We start from the raw sequence: 22134 nt of genomic DNA, 5'->3' as shown, positions 1-22134 counted from the left end.
AATGATAATTTCAACATTAAGTAATAGCAAAGTTTTATGCAAAATGTATTGTGTAGAAATATTCTTGTCCTCTCTATTTTACATTTCTGAATTGCATTTAAAAAGTTCTCTACATTTATTTTTCCTTCTTTGCATAATGGTTCTTAGATGGTTTTAAATTTTTTCCTTTTCAAGGTTGGTGCTAATCATTTTTTAGGGGGGGGGGGCATGATTTCTATTATTCCTCTTTAATGGGGAATGTCTATGCTGCCTAATTAAATGCTTATTTATTTATTTTTTAAATTTTAATTAGTCTATTTCATGGTTTTGCTTCTTAGCTGTTTTGAGGGCACATTGGTTTTTAAAGTCAGTCGATTCGGTGCCGGCTACTTTATTGGCTGCGATCAACACCCAAAATGCAAGTAAGTTCGGAGCATTTTATACTGCCTGATAGTATGTTGTCTTTGGCTCCTTTGTGTGCATAGGTTTCGGGGGACAACTTACTGTATTCAGCTAACTGTTTTGTATGCCATTAGTTGCTTGCTTTACGCTTGTGGTATGTATTCTCCAGTCACACGAAGAAGTTAGTTATTTAAATAAACCTTTGGACTGGATTTCAGTAGAAATGACTGGACAGGAATATTTTTAGTCTTATATAGTGTCTGGTGCACTTTGATAAATTTTAGTATATAGATTAGTATGTTTTCTTTAAAAAATTAGTAATAGTTATGAAGTTAATTTGAAACTTACAAGTTGTCAAAATCATATCGTCAAAAGAAGAATAAAATGATAAAACAAACAATAAGATGAAATGAAGATTACATAATGAGTAAAGCTGGTTAAGGAAGGAAACACTAAAACATTGTTAAATCCACTTCACTAAGAAACAAAAGAATTACAAGAGTTTATATATAGCTTCAGCCACTTAGCTGAGTCCTACAAAGTAGGAATTTATAAAAAGAGGTAGAACTAAACAACCTGATCCTTAAACTAAAATTGGATAAGCTCTTAATCAAAATCATATTTAGGCTTCTTTGTTTGATGCTTTTGATAATTAATATGGTTTTTTTAAGAGTTACTATAAGCACTTATCAATGTTTTGGTAAAAGATGAAAGTATCTTTAGAATGGTCCATTATTAAGAGTTGATCATTTATGCGCTAATTTCATCTAATATAAATATTCAACTGATTGCTTTTTGACACAGTGGTAATATAATATTTTGTATTGATTGCTTCAATGCTTTTAGCCAGGTCTTAATGAGAAATTAAAATGCATAAAGCTTGGCATTTTTTTAAGGTGCAACCTGTTGGCATAATCCTTTTTGTTGCTATCATGACTACACAAGGCATGATTCTATAGCTTGATTTCTTATAAGTTTTCACCATGTCATTTTAGCTTGTGATGAGTATTTCCATCTGTTATGGTGTATTCAATATTTTCATCTGTTTTCTGTTAATTTTGTTTGCTTGTAGGGTCTACTTTTGTTTACAAAAAGTAACTTTTTTTCTTTGGTTGTCTTTCCAAATATAAATTCCCATTAGGACATTGCATATTATATGAAGGCAGATGCATAGAACTTTTAAAGAGCAGTTACTATGAATTAAGTGTGGTGCGATTATTATTTGGTTGTTATGCTAGTCACTTGTCCCTCCTTAGTGACTCTCATTGTCTATTTTGCCATTTCTGTCCTATTTTTTCTTAAGTTTTCTTAGTTCTGTTTCTGCTTTGATGTTGTTCTATTTTGATGTATTTATTTCATGTATAGGTATTATATATATACAAGGATATATGTACATCTGTTTGTGTCTCCAGATTTAGTTCTTTCCCTCTCACCCACGATCTCATTCTCTCTCTTTCTTTCTTTGTTGTTGCAGATGTTAGCATGGAGGTGGGACTGTGGGGATGGTGTTGTAACAACGTGGACTTCAATGCGACTAGGGTACCGTTGCATTGAATTGTATTTTTATTTTTTTCTATGAAGTTTCAGGAAAGATAAATACAACATTTAAATTTGTGATTAACTTATTTAGTTCTAGTTGGCCAAATTCTTAGACAATTCGCAGTTAATGTAATAGGGTGTTCATGTAAGATGTTAATGATGTTGGGTATTATGGTCTTGCAGCTAAGCTTCTATGGAGGGGTGCTGAGTGTTGGAATGAGTGTTTAAAGCTTTTGGGCGTTGCTGAAGCAGCAGAAGCATCAATGGATTCTGACCAGTTAAGCTCTGGAATTTCATATTTTGATACTCACTTTCAAGGCCTCATAGTTCAGAAAAGGTCTCTTTCTCTCTCTCTCTCTCTATATATATTTATATAACTGCAGTTGTCTCAACTTATTTCTATATTCTATTCCATATTTGTCATTTGTGAAATGTTCTGTTTTTACTAGTGTGAAGTATATGGTTGTTAGGTATGCATTTAACTGGCCTTGATTGTTTTCCTTTACTTATATTCCATTTATAAATTCAAGTTTTGCATCCCTATTATGTCATCAAAAGCTTTATTCAGCTGTTGTGTATTCATGACAGACTTCTATGATATTTCTATGGTATGTGATATCACATTGATTGTTAGAGATCTCGCTAGTTTCTATTAATACTTTGTATTTTCTTGATTTATCTCTTAGTGATGATGACGACTCTGAGAATGAGTCGGCACTTGAAATTCAGCCATACTTGATGGAAGAAAAATGTAAGACTGCAATTCCTTTGTTAATAATGTTGTATTGTTTTTTTTGCCTTCCCTCATTGAAGTGCTCATGCTTTTGATATTTTTTTTCCCTGGAATTTTAAGGATTTCTCATCTCCTTCTTCTTTTTTATTGTTTAAGTCAGATTTGGACTTTCTGTTTTCTAATTTTTGGGTCATCATCTGTAGTGTTGAAGCACTTGATAATCACTTAACTGCTATCCAAAGGGACCATGAACTCAGGTCCCAGATAGAAGAAAGGAAAATAAGAAGTGATGCGGCTTATGAAGGGGCCAAAAGAAAAGAGAAAGCTCTCCTGGAAGAAAAACTCCGCCAAGAAAAAGCCAAAGCAGAAGCTGAGGTTTGTTGACTTTGCCCAGATTATTCATTTCTTTTGGTAGATGTCTAAAGATGGTTGTCACAGTCCTCTATTATTCTCACATATTCTTCTGATATAATCTTAATGCGCTTTGGTATATTATTTTGGTTTTATGCTGTTGTTAGTAATAAAAGTATTTTCTGATGCAGGCAAAACTCAGAGCTGAAGAAGAAAATAGGGCTGCAATGGAAGCTCAGAGAAGAGAAACAAAAGAGGCTGCTGAAAGGGAGGCCAATGAAGCGTCAAGCCAGGCTGCTGTTCAGAAGGAAGCTTTAGGATTGCAAACTAAAGCCAAAACCAAGGAATTTGAATTTGAAAAACCAATAAATTCAGCATCAGCAGGTAATTTGGCTACCAGGAAAATATAGCAACCTTGTACTGATCTATAAATATAATCATTTTCCCTTTTATCTAAAAATCTAGTTTAGCCCTAGTTTTCACAAAGATCAGCTAGGTTTTGGCAATAGTTCATTTTTGACACTCCACTGTATTCCCCTCTATTTTTTTTAGTTTATTCATGTTCTCTGTACTCTTTTAAGAATTTTTCTGTTATTTGATGCGTGAAAGGGGCTATTGGTGGTAGGTGACATTACTAAAGCTGCAGAAGCTGCACTAAAGTTGGAGCGTGAAAGATTAAAAAAGTTGGAAGACTTGGATGAAGGAAACAAGGCATTAGGATTGAATGTAAATAAGGTTTGCTCTCTATATTGTAATTCATATTTATTTGAAAATTGTTAATCTCTATTTGGTAACTAGAAACTAGTATTTTTGTTTGGGATTTTCTTGCAACATTCTTATAGAGTTTAATTGTTTAAGTATATTAAGCTTTAGTTTATCTTGACAGGAGGTTTCTACTGGTGTGAAAAAGTTATTGAGGGAATCGTCTGGCCAGTACAGCGACTTCAATATTCTTTCCTCTTTAAATTCTTAGGTAAATCATGTAACTTACTGTTTGTTTAGTAGGATATATGTTTTTATATATATCTATAATATTTTAGGTGAAAATTTATGATCTTTAAGAAAGTGTTAGATGGCACTAGATGCATTAGATCAATCCATATGTGTTGTTTTAGGTTCAGATCACTTCCAGGACTTGTCAACCAAACCCAAAGGGATATCATAGAATGTAATGTATGCTTTTATTAGCCTTTTCATTCTTCCTTTTTATACACATTACTGTATTGAAGTCATAGGTTGTCTATGATTTTTCATGCTTATGTTTGACACTTGTATCAGATAATAGTACATATTCTTTGATTGATTGATTGATGCTTTTGAAAGTATAATACATATATATTTAATAAGAGCTAATAATTTCATTAATGCAACATGGATGACTATAGCTGACACTTTAATAAGTTCTAATCTTCCAGTTTTATCAAATACTATATTGTGCAGTGACATAATATATCAAGTGACCGATTACACACATGCATAGGCACACACTGATACCTATACTTGGATTGACTGATAAAATCTTATAATTTCATTACTTCCAACATAGAAACCTAGAATTACAATTTTCATGCATTTTTAATTAATACAAGGAAATTTGGTTATGTTTTTTTTTTTTTTTTTTATAAAAGCCCTAGAATTACCACTTTAAGTAATTGCTGATGTGATTCCATTATTACACTTGAATATTACAGGTGTGTAGATGTGACTGGAGCTTACAGTGCTCTAAAGACGGAGCTTAACATAAGCGTGACAGCAATAGGCCTTTTGTGGACTACAACTGGCTTTATTGCAAAGAGAATTACACATGGACCTGTGGAAGAAAGGGAAACAAGAAAGGGAAACAGGTATATGACAAGTGCACAACAAATGGACTCACAACAAAGACAAGTGCACAAAGGATGATGAATTGAAGGATGGAGCAAGTTTCATGCATGGTTTACTTTTGTGTATCTTGTAATTTTTTGTTTTTCATTTTTGAAGTAAAAAATGTTCAAGATTATAAAACTTTATTATGTTATGCTTTCAAACTTAAGTTAGAACTAAGATCTCATGAAATAGACACATTTAGAGTTTGAATTAGTTATTGTTTAATGTAATACTTATGGCTTATCAATCTATTGAGAATTATATTTTATGATTAATTTTGATTTTTTTTTATCAAAATACAATAATGAAAATCTTTTAATTAAAAAAAAAACTTATAAGTACCATTATCACAATAAAAAACCTTAATATGTTATGATTTAGAAACATATTATAAGCGTAAAAAATCGTTATGGTTTATATAATATAACAAATTAAAAATGTTATCAAAATAATCAAATGTAACAGTTGAAAAGTGTTATGAAAAAAGTACAAGATTAAATTTCAAATTTATAACCAAAAACTCTATCTAAATGTTATTATTTCAATATTATAGCACCTAAAAATGTGTTATTGAATAGTTTAAGATAACACCGAACATAACATTCAAAAACTGTTATAGAAAAGACTGGACTTTTAATAACAGGGGCTATGTTAGCATTTTCAGAAGTGCTATCAATAGTCCTGGTTAGCAGTTTTTAAGTGTTATGAATACTGTTTTTTCTTGTAGTGGATGATGCTCCATGAAAGAAATCAAAGAGGAGGAGGAATTATAAGTAGAGATTTTTGTAGATTTTTTTAGTTGCATTAATGACCATGTCTTTTTTTTTCTTTGTTTAATAGTGAAGTTCTGGTTTGTAACTGGATACTGGTTTAGTACTATACTTATCTCTCGATACTTTTTTTTTTGGGTCAATGTAAAGAACTGGTTTCACATTTTGGCTTAATATAAAGTTTTTTTTTTTAATTTGTATTTTATTTTAATGTGTATTTTTTTTTCAATAGAGTTGGTGATTTTTTTAAAAGTTTGAATATATTGTTATGTACATGTTTTTTTTCATATAGGTTTCAATTATTTTTGGAGAAGTTTGTGTGCTAATGGATAACTGATTATTGTATAGTTTGAAAAGATCAGTTTTTCGTTACAGGTAACTGGGTACAATTTTTTTTTTAGCTTATGAATTACTTTTTGTTAAATTATAATAATTTTTTCTTCATGAATTCTCAAAGTATTTTAAAGAGATTCTTCATTATGTAACTGGTTTGTAAATGTTTTTTTTTTTAAGTAGGTTTGTATGAGGATGGTGTAACCGGTTACTTCTGTTTTTTGATAGTGAAATCCATATGTTTCAGGTAATTGGTTACTGTTTCTTTAGTTTTTATTTTTATTTTTTGATATATTTATGTTTTGTTTTTGTGAAAGATTTGTGATTATATAACTAGGTTTTTAAGTCGTTGGTTACATATATATATAGTCATTTGTTAAATTTACTTATAGTAACTGTTTTTTTTTCTATAATATGTGTTGTAACCAGGTACTTGAGTCTTCAGATTTTGAATATCTTGTGTTGGAACCAGGAAGTTGAGTATCAAGTTTATAAAATGTAAAATACTTAACAAAGTATGTACTTTTATTGAAGTAGAAAACATTAGGATACAATTTTATTATATCAATTGAATTAATTGAAATTGTAATATATCTATTCTTTAGAAAATTATTTGTCTATTTTCTTTGACTTTGTTGGATTTCGCTGCTTTGGGATTAGTTCATTCCTGCATGTTTTTCTATTATGTCCTGGCTGCGCGCATCTTCCACATTTTATCTGCACCTTTGGTTCTCCTCTAGATCTGATTCTTTTCTTTCTGGGGCGGCCTGGTGGTTTTCTTGATTTTGGTGGTAGGACAATTTTGTTTAAAGTCTCTGGCAGTGTCCATTCGCTTTCATTTGGCAATGGATGAATAGTTGACTCATATGTTGCTTTCATAGTTGTAGTTTTGTAGTAATCAACAACATAATCATATGTTTTCAGCTGTGTTTTGGCGAATACTGCTATTGCATGTGCACACGGTATTTCATCTTGTTGGAACCTTTTGCATTCACATGTTTTCTCCATTAGGTTGACCAAAATATTTCATTTGTCTTCAACCACAACTTGGTACAGTATAGTGTTTACTGGGAAGACCTGTTTATTTTAGTAGAGGAATACATGTTAGAAACTAGATACTGTGGTAATTATTAGTAACTGGTTACTGAAAGTTTTGGTAATAATATTCATCGCTCAATATATGTTAGTTACCTGAAATTTAATGGCTCGAATAAAGTTTTCTCTAAGCACAATTTCAGTATCTGTTGTTACTTGTGTGAATGTTCTGTTTTCTTCGTTACCATTTTTCCATACCCATTTTTGAACTAAACTTCGAAGGCCTTCCATCATTGTAGTGATTGGCAGCGTTCTTGCAGTTTTCAATGCAGCATTTATTGATTCGGCTATATTTGATGTCATCATTGTATATCTTCTTGTTGGAGCTTGGCATCTAGACCAAGTGCAATATCCAATTTTTTGTAAATATGGTCTTATGCGAGTGTCAATCTTGTCTATTTCATGCATGTAGTGCTCAAATGATTGTACCCTGTATGCCTTTGCTGCTTTGACAAAGTTTAGGTTTAGGTCCTCCCCATGTACACCTAAATTGACTCTGATGTTGTTTAGCAGGTGGAATATGCATGCTCCATGGAAAGCTTTTGGGTATACATTGTCTACAACATTTTCTATGCTTTTGTGCCTGTCTGAAATGATTGTTATACCTGTTTGCAAAATCAATATGGAGTAACTGGTTATTGTGTTCAAATTAAGTAACTGGTTTCATTAATTTATTTGACTGTTATTTTTTTACACTGTTTTTACTATTATATTGTTGGATTATTATTAAACAGTTTATTTTATGTGTTTAGTTTGTTTCAATAAGAATATAAAAAAAAAACAGTACCTTCTCTTTCTCCATATGTCTCCTTTAGCTTTGTGAAAAACCATAACCATGATGAATTATTTTCAGAGTCACCTATTCCAAAGGCTAATGGAAATATGTTGTTGTTAGCATCCATTGTTGAAGCAGTGAATAAAGTTCCCCCAAATGATGTCTTCAAGTAAGTTCCATCTATCACAATGACTGGCCTACAGTGTTTCCATCCTTTGATGGAATTTGCAAATGTTAGGTACATATATTTGAAGTTATCTTTATTGTCTGTAACCAGGTGCGTTATTGTACCTAGGTTCGAGACTTTTAGCATGTGAAGGTAGATGGGAAGCTTTTGGTATGAATCATCTTGGTTTCCCCTTGCCAATTCTAAAGCTTTTTCTCTTGCTCTCCAAGCTTGTTGGTACCCCATTGAAACACCATAATCATCTAGCATGTCGTTGATTATGTCATTTGGTGTGTGTACTCTCTTTATTCACATGTATTTTGTTTTTATTAGTTCTCCAATGACATTGCAATTTGCCTGCCTATGGTCTTCCATAATTATATCCAAAGAGCAGGTGTGAGTTTTTACATACTTTCTGATTTTAAATGTTTCTGTTTTCCTAAACTTTGAAGCTCTAAGTAACCAATTACAATTGTCATCCACACAGGTTACCAGGTACTCTCTCGGTTAAGATCTTTTTGTCTTGAATTGGATGTTGTGCATCATAGCATAATAACATAGAGCAGATTTCAAGAGCTTTTTGTCCTTATAAATCTGGCCTTCTTCAACTTTGAAAATTTTATGATCAGTTATAATTTCTGTTTCTTCTTCTCTTTTTCTTTTGTTTTCTTCTATTCTCTCTATGATAAAATCTGCTACATTATCAGCTATGTCTATAATATTTGGGAAGGTTTGTACCTGGTTATTTGTCGTGAAGGTTGCTTCGTCATATTGTAAATCTGGAGCTGATTGCTGGTTGTTTAGTTGAAGAACTAGCTTTTCTAAATCTGTGTTATGTTTTTGTGTTTCTTCTTCATATGTATTGTGTTGAATAGTTTCAGCTATTGTTTGATCAAAAGTGGTGATGCATAGTGGTAGCTCAGTTACTTCATTTTGCTTCTTTTTTCAGCTCAATGTAGAATAGGACTGAATTGTCAGTGAGTAATTTCATTGGTGACATACCTGGTGATAACTGGTAACTCAGCTCAATATTTTGAATATTGCATTTTATCTCAGTTTTCACTAAATGAACCAAATTGTTTAGTGAACAATTTGTTGGTATTATCAGTCCAGTCATGGTGTAGTCATCATACTGATATCTATCTGTCCATTTTTCTCCAAATCGAATCAATGTCATTATGGATTCCATATCTACAATATAGCACAACATAATTTTTAGTGTTGTTTCAAATGTATCGGGTTATGTTAGTGAATGAATATTAGCATATGTTGAAATTATTTAAGTAACCGGTTTCTTTTAGTGAATCAAGAATTATTTTGCATTATGTTCAATTTTGTGTGTGTAACTGGTTTCATGTGAGTAATTAAAAAAGTTTTGAATCAAGTAGTTTGAGTCAAGAATTTTCTCAAGAAGTAATTTGCAGATTCTTTGTGTAAATATTTTGCATGTCGTATATTTCAAAAAAGTTTTGCTTACCTGTTTGAGAAATCAGAGAAGTTGATTGATTTGTGCTTTTGCTGATGTGAACGAAGGTAAAAGCAGGTGATGTAATCGGAGAAGAAGATCTGATTATTGGAAAAGAATCCAAAACCAGTTTCAGCTGCCGGAGAAGAAGAGCAATTGATCGGAAATTGAATTGGATGTTTAATTCGATGACTGTACAAATATGGCGAGAAACAGTGCGAAGATGATGTTACGGTCGAAATATGGACCAAGAGGAGAGCAGCAGCCACCAATTCTTGATCGTAAATTGATTGGAAACAATGGAGAATATGATGTTGTGACCGGAAAAAATGGTCGACGAATTGCAGTGGCCGAAATCTTTTTCTTGATCGGAAATTGATTGGAAAAAATGGGAATCTGGTTTGTTGGTTTATGGGAATTCTATATTTTATATTTTGTATTAAGCGTGTATTACTATATTTGGCTTAATTATTTTTTTGTCCATATATATTAAAAGTTAAGTTAACATTCCCATATTTATGTTAAGTTCTCTTTACAAAAATACTATATTTAAAGGTTGGTATTACAAAAATACTAACAAGTAAGAATCATTTACAAAAGTACTGCCAAGTGCCAAAGTTTACAAATATATTTTGGTATTTTCAAAATATGGCATTTATAAGAGTGATATTTGCCGTAAAAAATACTCAATATTTATCTTATGTTGCTTTTAATTATCCAAACTTTCATTTACAGAAAAACACTCAAAATTTGTTAAAACATTGCACTTTACTACCCAAATAATTAAAAACTTAATATAAACTTATTTTAAATTATAAAAAATAATTAGGAAAGTTAATATATTAAAAAAAATATTTATCAACTATTTTTATAAATATAATATCTTATGAAAGTTGATATGGGAATAACTTAGTTTTATATAGATTAAAAATTATATTATATAAATTATTTATTTTCTTTTTCTTTTTACTTAAATAATTTCTTATGGTTTTTTTTTTCTTAAAGTTTTTTTCTTTTCTTGTAGTTTGTTTTATTTTTTATTTATGTTTTTTTCATTACATTTTTTCTTATTATTTTTTTTGCTATTTGAAAGTTTTCTAGCCATTATTTTTGTTTTAATTTGTTTAATTAAAACTATTTTTTAATTTTAGAATTAATTTAAGTTATTTTTTATGTATATTTTTAATTATTTTTGATAATTTAAAATTAGCTTATATTAAATTTTTAATTGTTTCGGTAGTAAAGTGCAATGTTTTAGTAAATTTTGGCTATTTTTAACGCAAATAAAAAAGTTTAGGTATTTAAGTGCAATGTTTAACAAAATTTGGCTGTTTTTGCTGTAAATAAAAAAACTTGGATATTTAAGTGCTATGTTTAACAAACTTTGAGTATTTTTCCTATAAAAAAAGTTTGGGTATTTAAATGCAACATAATATAAACATTGTATTTTTTTTATCGTAAATATCCTTTTAAAATAATTATTGTAATTGAAAATATAAAAAAGAACAATACAAGATTGATATACTCGACTTCTTTGGGTGCGTTTGGCACACCGTATAAGAAGGTTGTATTGCGTTAAATAACCACAGCACCATGTTAGGACAAAAATTTGTATTGTTTTAATTATTACAATCACTAATTTTAATACAATACCAATCATATTATTACATGTTGATACACCCATTTTTGACATAATGACATGATAGACAACGTGACAAAAATGTGATGACTATATTGCACAAAAGGATCGCAATATCTTAAGGGGATCACCAACGTTGGAATCATTGAGGATGGGGTCGCCTATCTGTCATCGCCAAGGTCCAAAATATTCGAGGCCTAATATTGCCCAACGTTAAGGGCACTAACTTTATAAGATTATGATTGTTATTGTAACGTCCTACTGCCCTAGAGTCGTTATCATGTGATTTTAAAATGTGTATTTGACTCGTTAGTCGAGGTGTTAGACCCAAAAGTGTAATTAAATTAAGACAGAGACTCATTTAATAAAACTTTCATATTAAAATATTTGTACTTTCATTAAGATTGTAAAAGAGTTATATTGGGACCCCAAAATATATGTTTAAATTGTATTTACAATTCAAAGTTATTATACAGTTGACCTAGGTGACAAAATCAAACATTTATAACGTGTTCCTCAAAACTACCCCAGCCGTGGCGGCCAGGTAGGCCAAACATGTACGCACCACTCCATGCCTTCCAACTCATGCTTGGTCGGCTTTTCCCTTGCCCTTACCTGCACCATAGAGCACCCGTGAGCCAAGGCATATCAAGAAAACTTCATAAACATATCATATAACAACTTATTTCAGTAAATACATAACTAAACAGACACAATAGACAATTCCCAACAGCGGCCTACGCCAATCAAGGTGTATTACCAGGCACCAGGTTCATTGTCCTAACCGAGCGGGTGAGTACGACACCCTTGGATGGCCATGCCATGGCGGCCTGCATTCAGCATGCTTAATGTCGATCCCGGCCCTTGCCGATCCATCACAAACACATACATGACATAACAATTACAAATATTCACATGTAACACTAAGCATAGATAATCGGGCCATGCCCTGCTCTACGACCACAAACAATTTTCTTACCTAAGTCCTGAGCTGACAGTACAAGGCAATCCCGAGCACGATCTCTAATCTTGAGCCTTAGCGGTAAAACCTAGTCACAACATAATAATAGTAAATAACCATCAAATCATAAACAAATTACTCCCGAGCCCTTGAGTTTGAGTTCCTGAGCTTAAAAATTTGTTTAGGTTATTTTCTTTAATTATAGTCGTGGTCCAGCCCATAGGGCCGCGACGCGCTACAAGTTAGAGAGCCCAAGGCTCTTTCCTAGGGGACACGGGTTGCGTTGCGCCCCAACCTGCGCTGCGGTGCTCGGGCGATTCAACAAACCCCTTAAGGCCTTATGGGTTCATCGGGCCGCAACACTCAAGAACAGCACCGTGGCGCGACCCCGCGAACCCAGAATTCCTGTGATTCCAGAAATCGCAAATCCTTCCCAATCCACCTCAAAACTCAATTTCTAACCCATTTAAACCACATAATTACACCAGCAATACAAAAATACCACAAAGCAATCATCAAAACCCTCTAAACACCATCTAACTCAGAACTATAAGATTTCAACCAAAATACCAAAAACAATAAACTCAAAGCTTGAGAATTGAGATTACCTCCTGGAATTCGAGTTCCCCCAGCTGGATCCCTTTAGTTTGACAACCTCTAATCCCCAAAGTCTAGCTCCCAATTCCCACCAAGGACAGTCCTAAGTTTGAAACTCAACAAATTCCTTTCACAAACTTGAGAGAATCAGTTGCAAGGGAGAGAGAGAGAGGGGGGGGGGGGGGGACGGGAGTGAGAGAGAGAGAGGGGGGGGGGGGGATGTGAGTGAGAGAGAGAGTCTATTGAGGGGATTCTTCTATTTGGTTCTAGGCTTGGGAAAAGACCAAATTGTCCCTAGCCTTAACCTTGACTCCCTCACGCCCCCAAGGGCAAAGCGTCCATTTACCACATTTCCCACTAATCCTCAAGTAGCCCCATAAATTCCCAATTAGTCCCGACATACACGAATAATCATCAAATAACTACTCGCCACCCGATAAATCCCGAATACTCACTAGGTTTCCCAAAATACCCCTAGGCTCACACCGAGCCGAGTATTTTAACTCCGTTGTGACTATTCTGCTAATTCGCTCACTAGGATCGTCTCGGACCTCACATCTCAAATATAGCCCCATAATACTGGGGTCTCACTCATAACAAATACATAATGCAAACATACCCTCAACGGGTCAAAAATTACAAATATGCCCCAATTTACAGAAATGGGCCCACATGCATAGTTAATACACATAAACATGCATATCTAGTCCATTACCACAAAAATCATTTATATCGCATAATCACACATATATTCAACTAATTCCACCTATAAATCTGATTATGCCCTTCTGGCACAGTAATCAAGGCACTCGACCTTAATAGCAAATTCGGGACGTTACAGTTATAGTTAATGAGAATGGCAATGTCTAGCATCCAAGGCAAGCTCGTAAACACCCAAGAAATAACCCTAGTCACCCAACATCAGGCATCAGCTCTGGTCACTAAACATCACGCATAGCCATTGGCAGCTTATCCCGAAGCACCATACCCTAGTCCCCAGTCTCAAAGCACTTGACACCACGGTAAGGTCTCGGTTGTAGAATGCAACTCCATAAAGTTTGATTGCTGGTTCAAGAGAGCACATCACCTATAGTTGTTCACTGACCTCAAGTGGATCGCCAATTAAGGTACCAAGAGTTAGTCGCAGAAGGAAAAGCACCAACTCAATCGAGGTAGGTGACCCAGTTAGTTTAGTCAAAACTGTGTATTTATTATCTATGGGCCAAGCCTAATATCTTAGGCCCACAACCCAAATGTAACTCGAACTTCTTAACATAAATAAATGGAGAAAGGATCCAAATAGAATGAGGACCTCTTAGTTCCAAACACTTCCAACATGTTTGGTTGGCTGTAATCAAGTTTGTAATGGAATAACCCTAGTCACCTAACATCAGGCACCAGCCCTAGTCACTACACATCGTGCATAGCCATTGGTCGTTTATCCCCAAGCAACATACCCTGGTCTCCAGTCTCAAAGAATTAGACACCACGGTAAGGTCTCGGTTGTAAAATGCAACTCCATAAAGTTTGATCGCTGGTCCAGAGAGGACATCACTTATAGTTGTTCACGACCTCAAGTGGATCACCAATTAAGGTACCAAGAGCTGGTCGCAGAAGAAAAAGCACCAGCTCAATCGAGGTAGGTGACCCAGTTAGTTTATTCAAAACTTTGTATTTTTTATCTTTGGGCCAAGCCTAATCGCTTAGGCCTACAACCCAAATGTAACTCGAACTCCTCAATATAAAGAAACAGAGAAGGGATCCAAATAGAATGAGGCACCTCTTAGTTCCAAACACGTACATAATTTTTGGTTGGATTATGGAATCAAAATGTCAATTCCATTGTTTTCTTTCCTCTTTTAACTCTTGTAATATCTTTCCACTGTAATCACTATTACATCATATATGTGTGTTAGGAACAAGTTTCCTAAAACGCAACAAAATTGTGTGATGGGTTGGCCCAGTATAAAACAAAAATTTTGTAACATATTTAAACTACTTTTAAATATGCGGATCCATTAATATACATACATTAATCATACACAAGAAAAGAATAAAGAACATACCTTTTGATGCCTATCAAGTGTCCTTGCTATCTTTTCGTAAAATAAATGATCTTCCTATCCAAGCTGCTCCCAGGTACTCACACCAAGATCTTCCACAGCATTCTCTACATCTCAAGAAGTGTGTTGGCACTTAGAGAATAAAGGATGGTATATTTCTGATTCAACTTGATGTACTCAACACATGAGATCAAGAGAATAGGTCTGGGATTGGTTCAGTATCTTTTCAGGGAGAGATGGAAAGTATAGTTCTTTTCTTAGAGCGAATAATTGAGTATTGAGTATATTTGTTATTTTCTAATAAGTCTAACTTATATAGAAAATATTTAAATTTAAAAAATAAATATGTAACCAATTACAATTTATCTTTTAATTAATTAATTATCTTATTAATGAAAATATCAAAACTATCTTTTTGAATTTTTCATTAATTAATTAATTAAATAAATAAAAGTGAAAAATTCATTCCCTGATTTCTATAGCTGCACACCACACACAGTTTGTGTGTCGTGCAGTACCCTATAAAATAAGAGAATGTGATTTTTCCACAATTATTTAATTATTTATTCAAACTACCTTATCAGATAAAATCCAACAACTTGATACTTAATTCAAATTTGAATTTATTATCTTTTTAACTAATTATCACATATAATTAATTATTTGAATAAATATTAATCTTTTTAAATTCAAATCCAATTTGAACTTATCAGATTATTATTTCCCACTCAAATAGAAATATTTAATTAATTCTACTAACTAATTAAAACCAATTTTAATTTCGAAATTTTAATATTCATTTTATTATAATTTTGAAAATTATAATAAATTAATTATTTATATAATTTCAAAAACTATACAATAATTAATTATTAATTAATTTTGATAATTACAACTAATTTGTAATTAATTAATTAATCACAATTATCACATAATTGCATATTTGGCCCAAAGAACAAAACTTCTTAAATATGTATTTTTACCATTTTACCTTTTATATAAACTCTTGCCTTGAATAGTGTTGATAGAGCCGCTGTGGAGGACCTATGGACCTATAATTCCAAGCTCAAATAAATTTGTGATTATTAATTAAACTCTTTAATTAAATAATCTTAATTTATTAATCTCATGATTACTCCACTATAAATATGAGATTGCACTCTTGTAATTATAGACATTTCATTTATTGAGTACTTTATAACAATAAAACGTCCATTGATATAATCACTACATACAAATTAACCCTCTAATAATGGTTCATAATTAACCGGGAATAAAATTATCGCTTTACCCTTTTATTTATATCTTGTTTCCTTAAGTACCATCGAATTTACTAGTGAAGGTTAATTCATAACCAAATTATGAATTTGAGCTCAATAACCTTTCAGTCCCAAAATTCAACCCTTAAGAGAACCATTATTCAATCTCTTACGAGAAGGTATAGATTCCTTATCTGTATACTATGTGCCAAACCATTTACATTAATGAGTTCCCAAAACAAAAGTTTCTAGCCTGATCATTCTGACAAACCCTAACGAGTGAATCAAAGAACTCATATAACATAAACATGAGTTCATAGTAACTTCGGGATTAAGATCTATTTGTATATGACCATCACTTGATATATTTAATTAATACTTCAAAACGATATTTAACTACGTATTAATAATATATATGGTCTAGTTCTATATATTCTCTAATATATAAAGCACCTCCACTAAAGTGTCCTACTACACTAGTAATCTGGATCTAGATCACATGTATTCATAATACTAGTGGACCGTACTTGCAGTAATTAATCTAAAGATTCCATAACTTTATTATACTGCGAACTATTCAAGTTCATTTATCTCAATCACAATCCTCCTGTACCAATACGTGGTTGAGATCACATATATGAACTTGAGAATTTTTCTGATATTTACTTAATATTATCACAGAATAATATAGTCCATAAAATATATGCATACCAAATTCAATTTATTTATTTCTTTCTTAAAAGCAATGTCTACCACATATGCTTTTAGGGAACAATTCCCAACAATCTCCCAATTGCCCTAAAGCAAATGAGGCATCTCTCTCATTCCCATGTTTCTTACATGCTCCTTAAAAGATTTCATACATAAAGTCTTTGTAAAAGGATCAACAAGATTATGCTGTGAAGCTGTCTTCATAACTGCAACATCTCCTCGATGAACTATCTCTCTGATCAAGTGATACTTCCTCTCGATGTGCTTTCCCATCTTGTGACTCTGTGGTTCCTTTGAGTTAGCTATTGCCCCACTATTGTCACAGTATAGGACTAGTGGCTTATCCACATCTGGCACTACTTCCAGATCGGAATAGAGCTTCTTGAGCCACACAACCTCTTTAGCTGCTTCACAAGCTGCTATATACTCAGCTTCCATGGTGGAGTCTGCAATGCTGTTTTGTTTAATACTTCGCCAGACTACTGCTCCTCCTCCAAGAGTAAACACTGATCCAGAAGTCGATTTCTGACTATCTCTATATGATTCAAAATCAGAATCAGTGTAACCACATTTGTCGATACAAATGTTTTATTTTCTTTGGGACTATAGAAAATTCCACCTTTAGTCTCTTTGTAATAGACAACAAACATGCACACTTCAGAGCGTGATTCCAACTTCCCGGTCTTTCCTTTTAGCACATGTGCAGGACACCCCCAAATGCGAAAATGGTGTAAACTAGGTTTACAACCATTTCATAATTCCATGGCTGTCTTCTGGATAGACTTAGATGGAACAACATTCAATATGTATAGAGCACATTGAATCGCATACCCTAGAATGACAGTGGTAATGATGAGAAGCTCATCGTTGATCTAACCATATCTAGTAACGTTCTGTTCCATCTTTCTGAAACACCATTTTGCTGTGGCGTTCCAAGTGTTGTGAGTTGGGATTGAATACCAAGCTCACGCAGATGGTCCTCGAATTCAAAATCCAAGTACTCTCCTCCTTGATCAGATCGAAGAACTTTCAGTGATGTACCTAATTGCTTTTCAGCTTCTGCTCGAAATTCTTTGAACTTTCCAAAATTTTTAGATTTTCTTTGCATTAAGTATAGGTAACAATATCTTGAATAATCGTCAACAAAAGTGAAAAAGTATTCATAACCTCCTCTTGCTTGTACATTAAGTGTACCACAAACATCCGTATTTACTAGCTGAAGTGATTTTGTAGCTCTTGAACCTTTAGTAGAGAAAGGTCTCTTGGTCATCTCTCCTTCTAGACATGACTCACAAACATGGAGAGATCCAATAGATAGTTCTCTTAAAGGACCATCCTTTACAAGCCTATTAATTCTATCTAGACCAATATGGCCCAATCTCAAGTGCCATAGATATGTTTCACTATTGGAATCAGTCTTTTGTCATTTAATAGATCTAGAATTAGCTGTTTTAAATAATTCAGAATTATAAGCAAATTTCTCTTTAGCTTGCAGTTTATAAAGCCCATCAATAGATTTTGCAGAACATATCTTAAAACCATATCTCGAAATAACAATCGAATTATTATTAATAGAAATTTTAAAACCTTGTTCATGCAACCTAGAAATAGAAATTAAGTTTCTAGAAAATCCAGGAATATAATAAATGTTCTCTAAAATAAGAAATTTATTCTTCTCAAATTCCAGACAGGTTGTTCCAACTTCTGCTGCAGAGACAATATAACCAATGCCTACCCTCATAGTCACCTCTCCATTAGCAAGCTTCCTCGTCGAACTAAGAATCTGTAGAGAAAAACAAACATGGTTAGTGGCTCCTGAATCTACTATCCAAGATGAGGAATTTTCTTCCACTAAACAAGTTTCTAACACAAGTAAATCAAATTTACCTTTCTTTTTCTCTTTCAGGTCAGTGAGATACTTTGGATAGTTTCTCTTCTAGTGACCATCTACTCCACAGTGAAAACAAGTCCCTTTAGGGGTCTTCTTTTTGGAGTTCTTGGTGTTCTTGTTCTCTTTGCCTTTGGATGACTTGTTAGGCTTCTTTGAATTCTTGTCTTTTTCTATCTCTTTGTCCTTTCCATATCCATTTTTCCTCTTTTTGGTTTTAGCCTTTGAAGAGGATGGGCCAGAATCAGGAACATTTGCCTCTCCTTCTTTCTCAGAACCTTTGTTAAGAGATTCATAAGTTTGCAACTCATTCAACAGCTGTGTCATGTTATATTCTAATTTGGTCATGACATAGTTGGTTGTGAAACCTTTAAAAGCTGGAGAAATCGATTCAAGTATAATGCTCACTTGAGTCCTTTCATTAATGGTTGCCCCATGGATAATAGCATCGTGCATTATATTGATCATGCCTAATACATGTTCTCTGACAGAAACTCCTTTCATCATTTTCTTGGTCATGTAGGATCTGGTAGCCTCATGCTTGCACTGATCTAACTGCTGCCCAAACATATCTTGAAGGGAATCCTAGATCTCATAAGCAGTCTTAGTGTCCTCAAACTTCTTTCTGAGCACACCGCTCATACTCGCAAGCATATAACACTTTGCTTTGTTTTTTGATAAGATCCAATTATCAAACTTTTCCCTTGTAGTTTTGGTAGCAGTAGTGGGAGGGACTTCAGGACACTCCTCAGTCAAGAAAAATTTGTGGTTCTCACATATTAATACAATATTCATGTTTGATTTTCATTTCATGTAGTTTTCACCAGTCAACTTTTCATTAGCAAGTAAAGAGGATACATGATTTGAGCTAGACATGATTGTTGAAAATAAATAAATAAACAAAAATGAATTTATGCATATAATAAATATCAGTAATTTTCGGAACAGTAAACGTGATGCATGAATGCAACAATTAAAGAACACATAAAAAAATAATTACTAATTCCACGATTAATTAATTTAAACATTAATGGACCAGCCTTAGGGTAGGTCAGACTAATTCCAAATTAATTTTGAGACAATTTCTCAAATTTATAAGTGAAAACTCAAATCAACATTTATCTTTTGACTTATAAACAACCGCTTGTTTGGTCAAGGATACACTAGTCCGCTCGAAAGCCTAATGTACCTTGTGAGTGTAACCCATTATTTTAGATTAATGACTTAACTCAAGAGTGTGCCTTGGGGTCAGTCAAACTTGAAATACATCATTAAATCATATTCTTAAAGAAGTTTGCCTTGAGAATAACACAGTCAGAAGCCTTTCTTAGGGGGATACAAGCAATGGTGTCGCGAGACCCTCTCCATGTTACCTTGGTGCCAACTAATAATGGAGACCATGGGACTTATTGTCATAATTCCCTCTCCCAATCACTATTTGTGTTTTCTCAAAACATCCTATGCTTTTTAATTAGTTTGTAAAAATAAAGTGATCTATTTTTACCAAATGATATTCTAATAATTACTAATCCAATTAAGCAGAATTAAAATTATAGAACTATGCCCTAATTAATTCAATTTTAATTTGCTATAATTACTAGGAATATCATTTATTATTTAATAAAATAATTTCATTAAATACTAGAAATTAAACTACTTTTAAAATCTATTTCCGCTCTTGAACTAGTTAAAACTATATTTATTATTGTATGGTCAATCACATAAAGCATATAATCACAAAGGACAATCCTAAGACATGTTTCTACTCATATGAGATGCATGCTAATTTTATATACTGTGTGGGTAATATGTATGGCATGCCAAAAAAGGCATGATAAAGTATTAAACAATTTAATCACATTCAAACATTTAAATAAATAAATACTAATTAAATAAATAAATGCAAACCGGGTGCCTTGGGTATTTCTAAAAAAATTACAACACTTGCAAAATTATACACAAAAATGTAAGAAACTAAATAAAACCTAAAGAGATCTCTATCTTCAATTTTGGGCTTTCACAAGTAGTCTTGATCTATTAAGTCATTTATCCATTTAATTTTGAATTAAAATAACTTTTAATTATCTTAATTTTTTTAAGAATAATTAACTTGGGCTTTAATGCCCAACAAGTTATTAGGCCCATTTTTGAATTTGGGCTCAAACAATTAATTCAAAACAAAACAATTTTAATTATGAGCTTAAATTAATTAGGCCCATAATTTAAATTGATAACATTGTGCAAACCTTAGGGTTAAGAACCCTAGGGCCGACGGTACAAGGTGGCTCGATTGGGGCAGGAGGCATGGCGGGAGGCCACGACAGTGACTGGCAGTTGCTCGACGGGGTGCGCAGGGGGCATGGGCCAACAGTTGGGGCCATGGCTGGAAGGCACGCAAGCTGCGGCAGGGAGCGCGCAGATGCAGGTGCAGGGGGGCGCGGCTGGGGAGTCATAGGCCATGGGGTTGTACAACAGTGTGCGATAGCCTTGGGCTCAGGCTTCGGGGCACGGAATCCGGGGCTCGGGCCTTACAAAATTTTTTCCAATAATTTAATGCAGAAAATTAAATTACAAAAATTCCTATGCCCCAAAATAGCTTACATTTTTCATCTAGAAATTTAAGAACAATTCCTAAACCTAAAACACCATATAATTAACGACCCTTAAGAATAAACTTTAAACATACATACATCCATCCATTCACACATATTACGATAACATAAGAATGCATATTATGCTCACATAGTAATTAATGTATGCAGAGATTAATGACCGCTCTGGTACCAATTGTTAGGAACAAGTTACCTAATATGCAGCAGAATTGTGTGATGGGTTGGCCCAGTGTACGACAAAATTTTTGTAACATATTTAAACTACTTTTAAATATGCAGATCCATTAATATACATACATTAATCATAAACAAGAAAAGAATAAAGAACATACCTCTTGATGCCTATCAAGTGTCCTTGCTATCTTTTCGTAAAATAAACAATCTTCCTATCCAAGCTTGTAACGCCCCGGTTACCCCAGGACAGTTACGGTGAACGATGAACCGTGAGTTTAACTCACTACCTGAGTTCTTTGGTTTAAAACGTGCTTCTAGGTGTTATTAATTGGCTAAGGTGGAAAACCAATCAAAAGGATAGGATATATTTTTATTTAAAACATAGAACTGTTCATGGGCCCATCAAAAAATTTACAAGTTATTTACAATTCAAAATGGTCATTATAGTTTGAAATTTACAACCCGCCGACCTAAGCGGAAAAAATAGGGTAAACCCCCTAGTTCCTCTGAGAACTTCTTGGCCGTGGTGGTCAAGCGACCGCACATGTACACAGCACCACCTAAGCTCTCCACTCAAGGCTGGGTGAGATTTTCTTTCCCTTTACCTGCACCACATAGCACCCATGAGCCAAAGCCCAGCAAGAAAACACAATAATGCATGAATAGAATGTCAACAATGATCATAATAGTCATTTAGGACTTTCAGTCCAAAGTAGAGGAGTGACAGTTGGAAGAGTCACTAAAGTGGGTTCCATT

General features: G+C 33.3%; 2 protein-coding genes across 2 annotated transcripts; one reads left to right on the top strand and one right to left on the bottom strand.

Moving 5' to 3' along the window:
• Positions 1 to 1999: 1999 nt before the first annotated feature.
• Positions 2000 to 4265, top strand: LOC133791840 (mRNA export factor GLE1-like). The gene is made up of 6 exons (XM_062229752.1): positions 2000 to 2257; positions 2607 to 2671; positions 2857 to 3028; positions 3196 to 3388; positions 3630 to 3739; positions 3891 to 4265. The coding sequence occupies exons 4-6, from the start codon at positions 3232 to 3234 to the stop codon at positions 3975 to 3977; spliced, it is 354 nt and encodes a 117-aa protein (XP_062085736.1). The 5' UTR covers positions 2000 to 2257; positions 2607 to 2671; positions 2857 to 3028; positions 3196 to 3231; the 3' UTR covers positions 3978 to 4265.
• Positions 4266 to 6999: 2734 nt separating this feature from the next.
• LOC133814267 (uncharacterized) lies at positions 7000 to 8279 on the bottom strand. Its single transcript, XM_062247256.1, has 3 exons — positions 7856 to 8279; positions 7165 to 7673; positions 7000 to 7050 (listed from the first exon to the last, which is right to left on the bottom strand). Exons 1-3 carry the CDS (start codon positions 8277 to 8279, stop codon positions 7000 to 7002), a joined length of 984 nt encoding a protein of 327 aa, XP_062103240.1.
• Positions 8280 to 22134: the final 13855 nt, after the last annotated feature.

This window comes from Humulus lupulus, chromosome 1, assembly GCF_963169125.1.
Source record: "Humulus lupulus chromosome 1, drHumLupu1.1, whole genome shotgun sequence".
NCBI lineage: Eukaryota > Viridiplantae > Streptophyta > Magnoliopsida > Rosales > Cannabaceae > Humulus > Humulus lupulus.
Note: the sequence above shows the minus strand (reverse complement) of the source record. Positions and strands in the feature narration are given on the sequence as shown.